Source organism: Epinephelus moara, chromosome 3 (assembly GCF_006386435.1).
Source record: "Epinephelus moara isolate mb chromosome 3, YSFRI_EMoa_1.0, whole genome shotgun sequence".
NCBI classification, from domain to species: Eukaryota; Metazoa; Chordata; class Actinopteri; order Perciformes; family Serranidae; genus Epinephelus; species Epinephelus moara.
Genome location: NC_065508.1, coordinates 31,604,721 through 31,619,559, shown reverse-complemented (window position 1 = coordinate 31,619,559; position 14,839 = coordinate 31,604,721). Strand labels below are relative to the sequence as shown.

General features: G+C 41.5%; 2 protein-coding genes across 2 annotated transcripts; one reads left to right on the top strand and one right to left on the bottom strand.

Annotated features, from left to right (window-relative positions):
• The first annotated feature begins 3,471 nt into the window (after positions 1–3,471).
• On the top strand, positions 3,472–5,052 carry kcnk12l (potassium channel, subfamily K, member 12 like). The gene is made up of 2 exons (XM_050040757.1): positions 3,472–3,891; positions 4,030–5,052. The coding sequence occupies exons 1-2, from the start codon at positions 3,546–3,548 to the stop codon at positions 5,037–5,039; spliced, it is 1,356 nt and encodes a 451-aa protein (XP_049896714.1). The 5' UTR covers positions 3,472–3,545; the 3' UTR covers positions 5,040–5,052.
• Positions 5,053–6,112: 1,060 nt separating this feature from the next.
• On the bottom strand, positions 6,113–12,922 carry ppm1nb (protein phosphatase, Mg2+/Mn2+ dependent, 1Nb (putative)). Its single transcript, XM_050041340.1, has 6 exons — positions 12,148–12,922; positions 11,295–11,866; positions 8,506–8,623; positions 7,546–7,660; positions 7,399–7,462; positions 6,113–7,289 (listed from the first exon to the last, which is right to left on the bottom strand). The coding sequence occupies exons 1-6, from the start codon at positions 12,551–12,553 to the stop codon at positions 7,272–7,274; spliced, it is 1,293 nt and encodes a 430-aa protein (XP_049897297.1). The 5' UTR covers positions 12,554–12,922; the 3' UTR covers positions 6,113–7,271.
• Between the last annotated feature and the right edge of the window lie 1,917 nt (positions 12,923–14,839).

Sequence of the window (14,839 nt, the reverse complement as noted above, 5' to 3'; positions counted from 1 at the left end):
AGAGACGGCCGGCTGGCACCGGTCTCTCCTGCTTTGAGGGTCGGTGTGTGTGTCAGAGTAAAGACATATTTAATCTATTAAGACTGGATGTGTTTGAATGAAAAAGGCTATTATCAGAAAAACGGAGCAGATTTATTTTTTTAATGAAAACGTATCTCAATGAAGAAAGGCAAACATTTTGAAACTTACCATTCAGTGACCACCTGAAAGGAATCATTTTCAGCTGGCAGGGCTTCTGCTTCGTCCTCTGAATCATCAGAGGGCTCAAACATGTACGGCTGGATTAAATTTGTGGCAGCCATTGCTGAGCCAGGGAGATGTCAATCAAAACGAGGGAGCTGTCAATCAGAGCGTTATCTGCCACGCCCACTCTGTCCTGGCAAGTGGTCTAAACAGCAAAATGAGCTGTTTTTAAACCAGGTTTTCTAATAGTTATGAATGGTTATTTTCACTCAGACTTTTGTGGATGATTAATGAGACACTCGACTTTGATATAATATATGCATTTTTACTATTTCAAGCTGTGTTTCCAAAGGCTTTAATACCTTCAAATGCCTGTTTCAGCAAGATACTGAAACCCAATTTGCTCCCGGTGGCTGTTCCATTAGAGCGTGAGTGTGTGTTAAAAACTGAGTAGCAGGTGGCACCTTGTATGGTAGCCTGGGCTACCATATGAATGTGTGTGTGAATGGGTGAATGTGGCTCATAGTATAAAAAGTGCTTTGAGTGGTTGAAAAACTATAAAGGCACTATACAAGTGCCGGTCCATTTACCATTGCCACCATCCTCAGCTGCGCTTTGTGCTTAATGCAAATTACCAAATGTTAGCATGCTAAACTAATATGGTGTAAATGGTAAACGTTATATCTGCTAAACATCAAACTGGTAGCATTGTGTCATTAGCATTTAGCTAAAAGCACAGTTGTGCTTAAGTGCAGCCTCACAGGGCAGCTAGCGGCTGCAGACAGGCTGTTTTCATTGTTTACCTCTTATCTACATTGTTTTGGTGTGAGTTGCTGAATGTTGGAGATAGTGGCCGAAGATATATCTGCCATATCTCAGATATAATGGAACAAAATTGCTAATTGCAAATTGTAGGAACAATTTTCTCTCTACTAAATCACAGATAGCAACCTTTTCATAGCACAGAAGGAAGCATGCATCTATTGCTAGCTCACCTAGCACCATTGAGCTAGCTAACATTACAGCCCATCTGAGGAGGACGCTGTTTATGTTTACATCTCGTGCTGTCACAAGCATGAATCTCTTGTCCATGAGCAGATGCACACTTCATTATGCTCAGTGATATGGTTAGTGGGTGTAGTTTGGTAGAAAGAAAATAGTTCCTACATGAAACTGTTCACAACAAGGTCTGTGGATTATCTACAGTAACCGGGTCATGATTTCTGGAAAGAGACAATGCTGTTGATTTTTTTCAAATGTATTTTTTTGGCACTTTGAGCACCACAAGCTGAGTGACATCTAGTTCCATTATATTGGAGAGAAGGCAGAAATCTCTCAGCAACTCACACCGAAACAATTTTGATTTATAAATAGCACTACAGGTAAAAAAAATATGCATTTTTGATTTTGGAGTGAACTGCCCCTTTAAGATCCAAATTCTGCAATTTTAGATAAACATTATCTGATGCATTGTAATGTGTATCAGCAAACTGATGAGTAATATTACAACACAATATTTCTTCTTTTGTCTATTTAAAGACCAGTGAGAGTTTATGCTACTATAAACTGTCAATATGACATGGACTTTTTAAAATTTGAATGAACTCTCCTTAATTATGAATGACTGTTTTTGTCCTCCTCTGAGACATGAAGGTTGATGGCATTTGATGTTTTTTTTTACTGTTTTGGATCATTGAAAACATCAAGATTGTAGATTGTCATTTTCACCTTCATACAACTGATCAGACAAAACAAAACAACCAGTTTGACAAATTGCAGATTGACTTGAGTAAGTAAAGAATAAAGATTATATTTTAATTGATTGCATATTAAGATTGGTTGAGAGTGCTTGAAAGGGAAATACATTAATAACTTTGTGCCAGTGCCATGTTTGGAGTTGTTTATTTGTTATAGTTAAATACACTGTACAGTATTCCTGTTCCAGATATCAGTACTTACTAATGTACTTACTCACATACTAAAATATACAACAGACATGCAGTGCTGCAAACCTGAACAGACCCGAACATTAATCAAACTCTAAAGTTCAACACCTGATGCAGGGCTGACTGACTGGTGAGATGAAGGCAGATGTGCTCTCTGTCTTCCACACCTGCCTGCTTCTGTCATTCAGCCATCAGACGGTAGGCAGAGGGAACCCCTGCCCTTACCTGCAGCACCAGACGAGATTAAAGGGATGAACAGACAGAGAAACTGAAAGTCATGCTCAACAAATCCTCCCACACAGTCTGCAGCAACAACAAAAAGCCCTCTGAGAGGAGCGAGAAGCTGCACAGCACAACCACAGTCTGATGTGCAGGCTACCGAGCAAGAGTAGAGTTTGAGTGCCTTGCACAAGGGTACCTCTGTAGTGGTGCTGGTAAAGGGGCAATCTCTGCTTTTATCTCCTGCACAGATTTATCCTGCTGAACTGGTGAGACGTGACATTTCTGTAATATTTAGGCCATTGCAAGACATTAGTTTCGGAGGCAGAGGAGAATCAAGGTTGATGCTTTACTTCAATCAGGACTTGAAACTCCTTGGTCCAAGCTGAATCGATACAGCTGAGTGATTAAAGGACCAATTATATCAGGCAAACCTTTTGTCACCTGTAGCTCTTTATGTTAAACTGAGGTGTAATAAAGGCTTGGAAAAGAGGAATAGTGCTCCACCAATCAGGGTTTGCTCAAAGAAGGAGGGGGTGGGCAGGGGATGATGATGTCAGTGTGTGACAGATGAAACATCAGACAGCCTCTCAGTTTGCACAAAAAAAACTCAAGAGGCTTCCTCTCGCTGGTCATTGCAGACTGGCAGCGCTCAGGGAGCGGACACTGCTGTCAACGAGACCAGGTACTATGTCGTTTTGTTTTTGTTTTTTGCTACCTCAAACTTTAAATAATTAATCTTTGAGTGGGTTACATATAAACTGCTACAGACCTGAATGTTTGTCATGAATTTAGTGTTTTCTTATACTGATGTAATCAAATTGCAGCATGTTTTCAGTCAGAGTTTTGTAATTGAAACAATTCTATATTGATAAAAGAAAGAAATAAAGTTGGCAAAATAAAATGGTTTTAAAATATTTACTCTGTAATTACTACTAATATATGTCTTTTATTGTTTTCTTACAGGCTACATTCTCTTCAGATGCATATTTTCCTCCTAAACAACTAAAGCAGCACAGTAACTTCCTCCATGCATGTGCAATTTGAGAGCCAATGTATTGTTGTGTGTTGAAACCAAGAGCGCTCTGTATAGCCAGTGCATGCATGTTGTGTGGTGGGTGATGCTGTGAGTCTGACCTGACAGCACCGGTGGAGGCGGTGCATGTGCAGTGGTGTATCTGTGCTGCTGCTGTGCTCATGGCTCAGAGGAGGACTGCTGGTGGCTGTTGCTGCCCCAGGGCGCCCATGAATGAAGACAATGCCCGTTTCTGCCTGCTGGCTGGGCTCATCCTGCTCTACTTGTTGTGCGGGGCAGCCATCTTCTCAGCCCTGGAATACCCCTTTGAGGTGCGTGCCCGTCGCCTCTGGAAACAACAGCTGGACAACTTCACCCAGAGATACAGGGTCAACTTGGGTGCCCTGCACACTCTGCTGCGGCAGTACGAGGAGGCAAACGGAGCCGGGATCAGAGTGGATGCGCTGAGGCCCCGCTGGGACTTTTCTGGAGCTTTCTACTTTGTGGGCACGGTGGTCTCCACTATTGGTAAGACTTAAAGCTTTTTTTTTTCTGTGATGTTTATCCAGAAGTTCTTACACTATCCTTATGTGATACTGACTCCAAAATTGTACTGTTTACCCACCTTGACCTTTTAACCTTTTCTGTTTTGTGTCTCTTCTCCAGGCTTTGGCATGACCACACCAGCAACCATAGCTGGAAAAATATTCTTAATCTTTTATGGTCTCATTGGTTGCGCTGCCACTATCCTCTTCTTTAACCTCTTCCTTGAGAGGATCATCACAATGTTGGCTTACACCATGCGCTGGTGTCATGAGCGTCGGCTAAGGTGTGCTGGAGTCGGGGTGGTGTCAAGCAGGGAGGAGTCGTCTGGTGAGGAGGACAGCTTGGAAGGCTGGAAACCATCAGTCTATTACGTGATGCTGATCTTGGGAGTGGCATCGGTTGTGATTGCATGCAGTGCATCCACTCTGTACAGCTCCATGGAGAACTGGAGCTACGTGGATTCCCTCTACTTCTGTTTTGTGGCCTTCAGCACCATCGGCTTCGGGGACCTGGTGAGCAGTCAGAGACAGCAGTATGAATCTCAGGAGGCCTACCGGCTTGGGAACTGCCTTTTCATCTTAATGGGAGTGTGCTGTATCTACTCACTCTTCAATGTCATTTCTATTATCATCAAGCAAACTCTCACTTGGATTGTGGGTAAGCTGGTCTGTTCGGGGCGCCATCAGCCCTGCTCCTGCTGTAGACCTGGCTGTCAGTGGCTCTGCTGCCCCTGCCTCAAGAAAAAACATCCCAACCGCCTGCGTCCGCCTGCACACCTCAGACAAAAACGCTCAAAACGCAACACTGTGCAGCCCATCTCATCCCACTGCCCTGCGGGAAAACACCGCTACAGGGATGGCTCGGTGGAGACAGTTTGTGACAGTGAGACGGATGCAGGTGCAGTGGCTGATGGAGTTTATGTGGGCCGTCGTCTGTCAGGAGAGATGATCTCTGTCAATGAATTCATGGTGTCCAATAAGGTGTCTCTGGCACTGCTGCAGAAGCAACTGAGTGAAACAGCTCATCAGGGCCCACGGCAGAGCTACAGCCATCAGAATGGATTCTCTGGTGGTGTTGGGGCCTTGGCCATTATGAATAATCGCCTACAGGAAACCAGTGTTGATAGGTAGCATCACTGAGATGTCTCTTTGTGTACATTGCTTGTGGCTCTCTATATTGGAGCCCTAGTCCAGCCTATTTCAATACCAAGTGATTTAGAACAAGTCAATAATTTATCCTTTCAGTATGACAAAACCAAATTCTAAGAATAGAATAATTTCCCTCTAATTAGCATCTGTTCAGCACCTCTCTGAGCTATTTCAGTGGAAGTCTATGCAGATAATAGCAGACCTCCAGCGTGGATTCTGCACATCAAATAATTGATTACATTTTGTTTTGTGTTGGGAAAGAGAGCAAAAAGAAGAATAAAATTTAAAGAACTCAACATCACTGTGAAGAGGGGTCTGATGTCCTGAAGTGATTGGCTCATTCAAAAGCAATCAGATGAAAGAAGCAGTGAAGGACCACTTAGAGGGGACTGCTGATTTAAGAGTGCTGCACATGTCCCCTGAGCTCCTCAATAAATACGGTATGTGAGGTGGTAGTCAGTGTAAGTGAACATGCAGACATAAACACAATATCTACAGTCTCCTCTTGGAAAACTAGCATTTGTGATTTGTATTTAAACAGAGCTTCTCAAACGTCCTCCAGGAGCCCACGAGCACCAAGAAAGAGACATTTTAATTTGTTGATTGCTAGTCGCCCATCTTGTTTCATCAATGCATGTCATTGAAATTCATAGTAATCACGGAAGAGCGCTGAGATCCAGGGTTTTCAACAGAGCACATCTAATCAAACGGGCCTGTAGAGGACATCCTTATGTCAGTAAGTGCTGTACAGATATTTGCAAGATCACATTAACAGAGCGGAGAGCAAGATTCAGGCTCTCCTCAGCTAGCTGGAGGAGATCCTTTACTATGCAAGACAACCCATTTTAATCCATTCTGTGTCATTGCGTATCATCCAAAGGTTTTCATCAGTGCTTGGGATGATGAGTGTGAGGAGAAAAGCTTCCTCCTAAGAGACAACATCATCTATTTTTCTCTAGAGGTCACACTTGATGAATTGTCTTCGCTCTGACTAATTTCAACACAATGACGAAAATAGTTCTGAGTTATTGTGGGTAAAAAAATACAGCAAGCCATCAATTAAATACTTTTTATTTAGGTTTAAAACAATCATGACTCATAACATAATCTCTATACACAGGAAATTACTCACTGAAATAATATAACAATGCATTATATGATGCAGGTAAAATGACCCATCCTGAAACTGACCCTTTCTGATGCTGTTTGTTTTATCATCTATATAAAAGATAAATAAGGCAGCACTGTACATATCATCAAACTTATAGGAAAAAAGACATTTCACATCCCTGTACTGAAGAAAGTGTTTAGAAAAATGGTTATTATTATTATAATATATATGTTAAGTAGAACTTATTCTTGTAAAATCTATTTGAATTGGTCAGTAAATAAAGATTTTAGGGTATTTGGCCAATAACAATAATAATAATGATGATAATAATAATAATAATAATGTAGAAGTAAGCATCTCTTCAAAAAGAGTTTACAGTTTATGTGTGAAATGTATTTTTTCTTAACTAAGTGTGTGTATGTGTTGAGATTTAATTAGTAGAGTCAAACTTTTAATTAGCGTTTATTTATTTGCCCGTCACGTTCGACCACGAGGGAAAAAGCTAAATTTGTGCATTCCCATCAGCTGCCCAACCGCTAGCACTGTTAGCACTCCCCATTGAAATTAAAGGGCATATGCTAGCAGCATGCTAGCTTTTGGCTAGCACTAACACATTTTCCTTCCTGGTGAGGAAAGGCAAACTGAAATGATTAAAAACTATTATTTTATTATATCTGTTCTTAAAACATCTTTAAAATACAACTCTACATATATACTCATGTTCCTTATTTTATCCAATGAAAATGTACAATTTCACAGCTGGTTGTTATTCAGTTTTACAGACTGTCATTTGAAATTATCATCTGTATCTTCTGTTCACTGAATATGAGGCAGAGGTTTGTTGCTGGATCAGTATCTCTGAGTAAGTTTTACAAAATGTCCTTCTTGTATAAATATAAAATGTATCAGGCTTTATTAGAGCTATTTTTGCATTGTATTTGTTTTAACAAGATGCTGCTTGCTAAGTATGATGTAAACAAACAACACTGTCTGTTCATCATCTCCCTTTTTGTCAAAGTGCACACATGAAGAAAACAGTTTTAATATTGACATTAATTACAGTCCCTCCATGGATCCTTAGAGACAAAATCAAGTCAGGGTCCTCAGGACCCTCCCATGCCCTGGACACACAGATAATAGAGAAAATAATGGTGAATATATTGTGCACAGTGAAGGAAATAACATGTCTTCTAATGGTTAGAATGAGACAAATGTGTAGTATGTACTCACATTTGGTAGAGTGGGCTTGTGTGTCTCTCTTTGTTGATAGTAAGCAGAAATAATGCAGTTCCTCCTGCAACACAGAGAAGTAACATGGTGTAAATTTTCAGTATAGGCTACATACACATACACTAACACAGATTTTGTGTTTCTTACTTGCTCTGTATGCCTCCACCTGGTGGTAATCCAGGGATGGCAGTGGATGCGAGGACTGTGAGGACAGACAGCAGGTCAGGTTCCTCCCCTCTGGCACACAGCTCACTGTAAATCTCTGTCCAAAATTAAAACAAAACAGAACAAAACAAAACAAAAAATTACATATAAGCGCATTTGGCAAGTTTATTATTTTATTTATATTTATTTATTATATTTAAGGCTGCACTGTTAATATTGTCAGAAAATCTGTCACACATGAAAAGACCAAAACCCACAGTGCATTTTTAAAAAAGGCTAAGTAATCTGCCAAAACAGCTGGGCATTGTAGATTTTAGGAAATGGTACTCAAACAGATGTAAATAGTACATTTGTTGGGGACTATTTCAGCTACGGAGTTATACACATGAGTATTTGCCACATCAGCACCATATAATAAAGGCCTGTGTGGGACTGACTCAAAATAACAGTGCCCATGTACATGGTAATGAAGGCACCTCTCACTCAGTGCAATATTTTGCTTACTGATCTGTTTATGGGCAACAATAGAGCTTATATGACAGAGAGGAATAACCTATATTAGGCCCTGGCTACATGGAGAACATTTGTTATTGTCAGATTGATCAATTCATTGTTGATTTTGATCTTTCACAGAATTTGTTGACAACAAAAAATATAGATTGTCATAACCTTATAATTGGAACTTAACCCTAACTTCTAAAAAAGAGGCATTAGAATACATTGTTGGAGGCATTCAGTCCCCACAAGGCTGTCTGTCCTCATACACCAGGATAAGTACAAAATAGTTTCATCTCAGTGTACTTCAACTGAAAACCATAACCTTCAGGAAATCAGAAAAGTGTAAGGAGGTTAAACCATGACAAAAACAACCTCTCCAAGTGCCTACTAAGTCAGTACATAGCCTACAGAGTCCCCTGTCAATTATTATTACTACCCACAAACCTGCTACTTTGGACTCCAGCAGGTCCTCCAGTTCAGCCTCCTGGTGTAATGCCTCAGCTGACAGCTGGGGGGCTCCAGGGAAGCACAGCAGGATGATGCTGATGTTGTCCAAGCTACCCTGTGGAGCGAAGCAGAGGTGAGTGACGATGGCTGACCTTACAAATGTCAACATATGAAACGTTATTACATCCTGGGTGAACAGTTTTAGAGATAGATCATTTTCACCTCAAAGTCACCTCACAGATGCGGTGGAGCGGTAAAATGTAAATGGAGTGTGGAAGATGCTGTGACATTTTGAGGTCATTGTGCAAACCCAAGCTAAAGCCTTGTTATATAACAGAGATGACATGATTGACATGACGGCCAAATAGCGTGCGGCAGAGATGCCTTGAGGTTCTGTGAACCTTGGTTTTTAACAGGGGATGAGATTATTGAGGGAAATTGTTTTTTACATACTAAAGTAGAAGATATGCATCAATTAATTATGGGTACAATTTAACAAATCAAATAACTTCTGCTGAAAATGTTGTCTTCTTGACAAGCCAATCTACTTTTTCTATAGCTACAGCAATTACTGTACAGTGAAATATGTCTTTTACTAAACACGCTTAAAATCTAGCCGCTATAATATGAGTGGAGCTGGCTGTAGAGGAATAATTATTCCCCCTCATTGTTCTGAAATTATTCTTTATGTGCAAGGATGGTATGATGAGCAATTCTAAGTTATTGAATATCAAGGTTCAATGGTCTGAAACTCTCAGACTGAGAGTGGCTGAAAATAACCCTCATAGGAAACCAGAATAATCCCAACTAACCTGTTCTGACACCTCTGCAGTCTATTTTAAGGTGGTCTGTCACACTATTATACAGTACAATGAACAGCAGCCACGGTGTAAATGAGCCTGAACCAAAGTACTAGCAGAAGTCAGAGCTGCTTCTACAGTCTGAATGTGTGCTATCACAGCCCAAGATGCTATTTACTGGTTCACTTTCAGCCCTTGAGTTAACCTCACTCACAGAAATACAAAGGGTTGGGAGGGCTTCTTTAAAAATGTATTCTGATACATTGCTAATTGCCTGTAAAAAATGTAGTCAGTAACCTAATCCAAGTATCACAATATTCAAGTAATGTAACTTGATTACTTTCAGTTACCTTTGGATTACCTGAATACCAAATATGAATGTTTCTTTGAATTAAATGCCGAGTCCTTGGATGATGAAAGCATTTTCACAGCTGGAAAGGCAAAACCTGCACTGTATTGAGATGTCATTCCCCTTTTTTGCTCTAAATACAAGATAAAAGTGAAATTTAAATCTAGTGAAATCATTTATTTCCTTTATGTTCGAGGCCATTAAAATAAACTGGCAACATTTAGCTGTAATTTCAGGACACCAGTGGTGGTGTGTGAGACTCATTAAATGTTGTAATGTGTGCGCATGTGCAAGGTAGTATGTCAATAATCCCCATTTTTATTAAATGCATCTGTAAAATGTATCTTTTTTTCTGTAACTTGAATGGAATAGATATCATTTGTTACCAATCCCAAATGGATTTTTTTGACACTTGTATTACATTGTAGTTTTGCCATGATAGACAATATAAATTTTAGATTTTTATTTTAAAGCTATGGAAAATCTGTGGAGCTGTTGTCAGGACTCTGTGGCGCATATACTGTATTGGCCAGCTAATTATGTAAAGCCATGTATCCTGTTCATGTACTCCCCAGGCCTGTGTATACAGAGCATTCTAGTGTCATTCTGCTCATTGTTGTTAAAAATGCAACTTCACTTTTCTGGTTCATAGTCACTGCTCTCATTAGTGTTAGTATTTTAAGACGCTACCTGCCCAGCACCAAATTACTGACAGTTAGCTAGAAGTAAGCTTATAAGAAAACCAGCTGGCTACAGAGCCAGATGTTTTTCTCAGGGGTTGGTGGAGAGCAAAACAGAGTTAAAAGGACAATGAATATTGTAGGACTGATATCCTTTGGGTGGCTAAAAAACACAGCCAGTGTTACCATTGTTGCTTTGTTGCTGGATGAGTAAAAAAAAACCCAACTGTTTGCTTTTTAAGTGTTGATTTGTGAGGATTTCACCAACGTAAACTTAAACCAGTGGATTTTCTCAGTTTTATCATAGTGCCGACCATGATATTACATAGATTTTCACCAAGTACACTGTAAACCTTTACTAATGAACAAGTAATTTGTGTACAGTATGTAGAAATAAATAACAAGACTAGCAAGTCTTCAGACTACTTACACTGTAAACATGAGAAAAATAAGAGGATCCAGCACATTACCCTGTGGAACCTCACATCCTTAGTTTATACTTATTACCCATAAAATGTTCTTTATGTTCCACTTCTCTAATCAAACCTGTTGGATAGAAAAGTTAGATATAAGAAAAGGTGTGACTGGAGTTAGTTTTGGAAAGCCTCAGCGAAAGTCATATCAAAGACCGATCGTGACTGATTTGGTGTGTGTACTTCATCAAATAGAAATTTTCTCTGCGTCACCCTCATAAAGCTGAGCTCTTTTTATGCCTCTTTTCTTTCCCCTTTCAGATTGAGCCAAACCAACCCAACACAGTCACAGTTTAGGGGATTATGTTATTACGTAAAATCCACAGCCCATTAAAAATGATGTAACACAGTTTTACATAGAAATTGTGTTTTGTGTTTCTAATCAGTTAAAAGGATTTGTCAGTTAAACTACTGAAAAATGCAGAAATGCATTAAAGGGGGGGTAAGATAACATGTACACTGATTTTAAGTAGCAGGCTCTGACCTTATAGAGACAGAGGTCAATGACTTGGGTGCAGACATCTCTTAGGTCAGTGCAGACACGCAGCCTATTGTGGATGAAGGCGCACAGGTCTTCGTTGCTGATGGTGTCCCACACTCCATCGCAGGCCAGCACCAGGAACTCATCTGCTGGTGAGCGCTCCACCACACACACCTCTGGCTCTGGTGACACCATCTGCTGGGTGGGCGTCCGGTTCTCTGCTCCCTTATAGCTGAAGTCCCCCAGAGCACGGGACACTGCCAGGGAGCCATTGATGCGTTGGATGGACACAGAGCCTCCTGCGCTCTCAATACGCTCTTTTTCCAGAGGGCTGTAAGGTTTGTGGTCCTCAGTGGAGAAGCAGACTTGGCCAGACCGGCACAGCATGGCCCTCGAGTCACCACAGTTGGCAAAGTAGATGTAATATGGTGAGATGAGAGTGGACACCACAGTGGTACCACCCCTCTCCCAGCCCTCTCGACGTGCTACAGAGTGCAGGTGCTTGTCTGTTTGCAGGAAACCCTCGATGATGGCTCCTTTAACCCTTTCAGGGTCATCCTCTGGTCCTAACCCACCTGTGTGCATAAACAGATACAATGCTGGAATACATTGTGTTTTCTGAGATCAGGACCCCATAAAAATGCGTCACTACAAAGAATATTATAGATATTTGCAGAATGAGAAATGATAACAGGGAAAACACATCTAGCCTTTCTCCAGGAAAAAACAGTTTCAAGGTCAGAATATCTTAAACATAGCTAAGCATCATTACAATTATAAAAAAGATAACAACACTCCACACCACTGATTCAATGTGTTATATTCACTCATCCATTTTCAGTTGCAAATCATTCACCTGTGGCCAGCACCTGACCTAGAAGGTGCTGGGAGCAGTATTGTGCCACCGTGCTGCCTGCATGACCATCGAACACAGCAAAGAAGCTCCAGTCAGCCAGCTCTCCACCCAGCTGTGGCACGCAGTTGTGGAAGTCCTCCATGTTGGCCCTCCAGCCCTGCATGCTTCCCAGGGCATAGGTGAGGCCCCAGCGAGCGCATCCCTCCTCTGTTAGCTTGTCCAAGACCGGCCGGTCCAGGTAGGGGCTGGGGATGACCTCCTCCTTCTCTCCATCCCCTGGTTGCTCCCCCTCTGCTGCTCCTCCACGGCCCCCTTTGAAGAAAGAGCTGACCCTCTTCTCTGTCTCTTTCACCAGCTGCCGCATAAATGCAGGCATCTCCACGCTGCCCTTCCTGGCGGTCCTCATGGCTCTTATCCACAGCTGATGTGAGGAGAATCTTCTTTTATCCCTGCCTTGGTGTTTGTGGCTGGGACGGAGGGCTGAGCTGGGCCTGATGTTGGGCCTGTGCAGTGTCTGCGTAGCCCTGCTGCTCCAGGGCTCAGAGCATGGCTGCCTGAGCTGATAGATGTTCTCAGTACTGGCTGCTCACCCCCCTCTCCCTGCTCATCTCCTTCCTCTCCTCTCTGGAGACCTCAGTGATCAGCGCTCTCTCCTCCGCTCATCCTTCCTCTCCTCCTTGTTTTGGTCTCTCCTCTGTGCTGCTGTGATTTCACCCTCTTTCTCGCTTTTTCATTGCTCTTCCCTCTTTCACCAGCTCTCCCCTTGTTATTTTCCCTGTCTCTGCTATGATTGGCTGGCTATTTGTGTGCACCAATCCCTGCTCAGCTTGCATCTCTACTGTCATGTCTGAGCTCACCCTCTCCTACCGTCCTCCTATCTGCAGCTCTGCCCCTCCCACATGTTTGGTAATCTCAACCTTTGATCGGTTAGGATTATAGGCTGCCACTGCTGTGGATTACAGGACTGTCAGCCATTTAGCACACAGTGTGGTAACTGACAGTGGAAGGAAGAGACGCAGGGGAAAGAAGGTTTATTTTCAATATGCACACTGATGATCCCTTTAAACGGATATTTCACTTTCACATATTATGATAACAGTGCATGTACTGTAGGCTACCTCTGCAGGGATTCATGACTGATCATCTGCCAGTCAAAAACAGAAATCCGAGCTGCATTAATTCTTTAATTATGAGTCAGATTAGACATGGGGTCGGACTGTTTTTGTACCTGCAATGTCTGAAATGTAATCAGATGTTTTGCTTGCATTTACTCTGGACATTCTCTGCATTATTTTACCCCAGATTTTTTAATCACTGATATTATTTAGGAAAATGTGGAGGATTTGGATTGAAATCTTTAATCAAAATCTTTGCAAGTGATCAGTTCAGCTGCACTCAAGTTCTCTTTTCACTTGTGACAGATCTTTGTTTCCTGGACCTAAATGTGGCAATGAAGCAAATTTACAGTCATAGGTGGGATGTGGTACTTTTTGATGGGGTAAGATGATTAGTAGTTTAATTCAAACTCTAAAATAAAACAGCAAAGAAACAAAAAACATTTTTACCCACAAATTTGTATGTTTTCTATTACAGACAAGAAAATTAGAAAATTCAATAGAGGGGAAAAGATTGCTAAATGTGTTAACTGTTTATTTCATTTTGAAGAAGCAGAAATGAGGTTTTGGTTGTGCATGATTATGCATGTTACCACAGCACGAGCAACAGCTGCTTTGTCTGGCACCATTCCCCTTTTAACTGCTTAAATCTGTGGAGTCAGCCAGGATGGCATTGCCGCTGCTCTGTAATTCTCCAAACACTTTGATTTAGGGGCTGACACTCTGCCAGTCTTGCTACTGGGACCAGGCAGGAAGGGATGAAGAAACAGTTTTACACATTTAATCAAGTTCACTCATCATGGCGGTGTTAAGGCAGCTTGTCAAAGGCACGCTCAACAGAAACAAACCTGTGAGTGTGTGTTTGCTTCAGATACTCAGGGGATACCTGAACATCGTACACTCTTAACACCTGAAAAAAGTGTTATTTTGAGGGGCTAAAATAAGAAGATTAACATCTTTATTCACAGCTGCAGAATGTGCTAGACAGCTGTTTACACATGAGTTTGAGCAGCCACGTGATGCTGAAGCAAAAGTAGTGATCTGGAGGAGTTTTAGCAAACCAGTGTGAGGGACATGCTGTAACAGTATACGTATAGTACTCAAAAACATCCTCCATAATAGTCTGTACGAGGGGTCAGCAACCTTTACGACTGAAAGAGCCATTTTTGCCCTCCATAACTGGAGCAGCAAAACATATTTAAGCCATATAATGAAAGTAAAACAGCCAGGGGCGATTCTAGGGTCAGAGGTTTAGGGTGCTGAGCACCCAGAGAGCTGCCCGGCCAGGCAAGATAAATTTCACTGTTTTGTACATTTTAACTCAATTTCATTCCCACATTTGTGAAAGAAAAGCACAACACTTTTTGGGAAAGTCTGTGACTAAACCATCAAATCTGATAAAGGTTATTTAAATGCTGAGCCACAGCAAAAGAGGAATGGATTGGAATCATAAAAGAAACATATCGTAACCCTAATTTCTGGGGGAAGACAACTCATTTTGATACAGCAGCTCCTCAACATACACATAAACAGTATGTATGTTTCTGGAGTAAACCAGCCCCCTATAGTGAGTACCA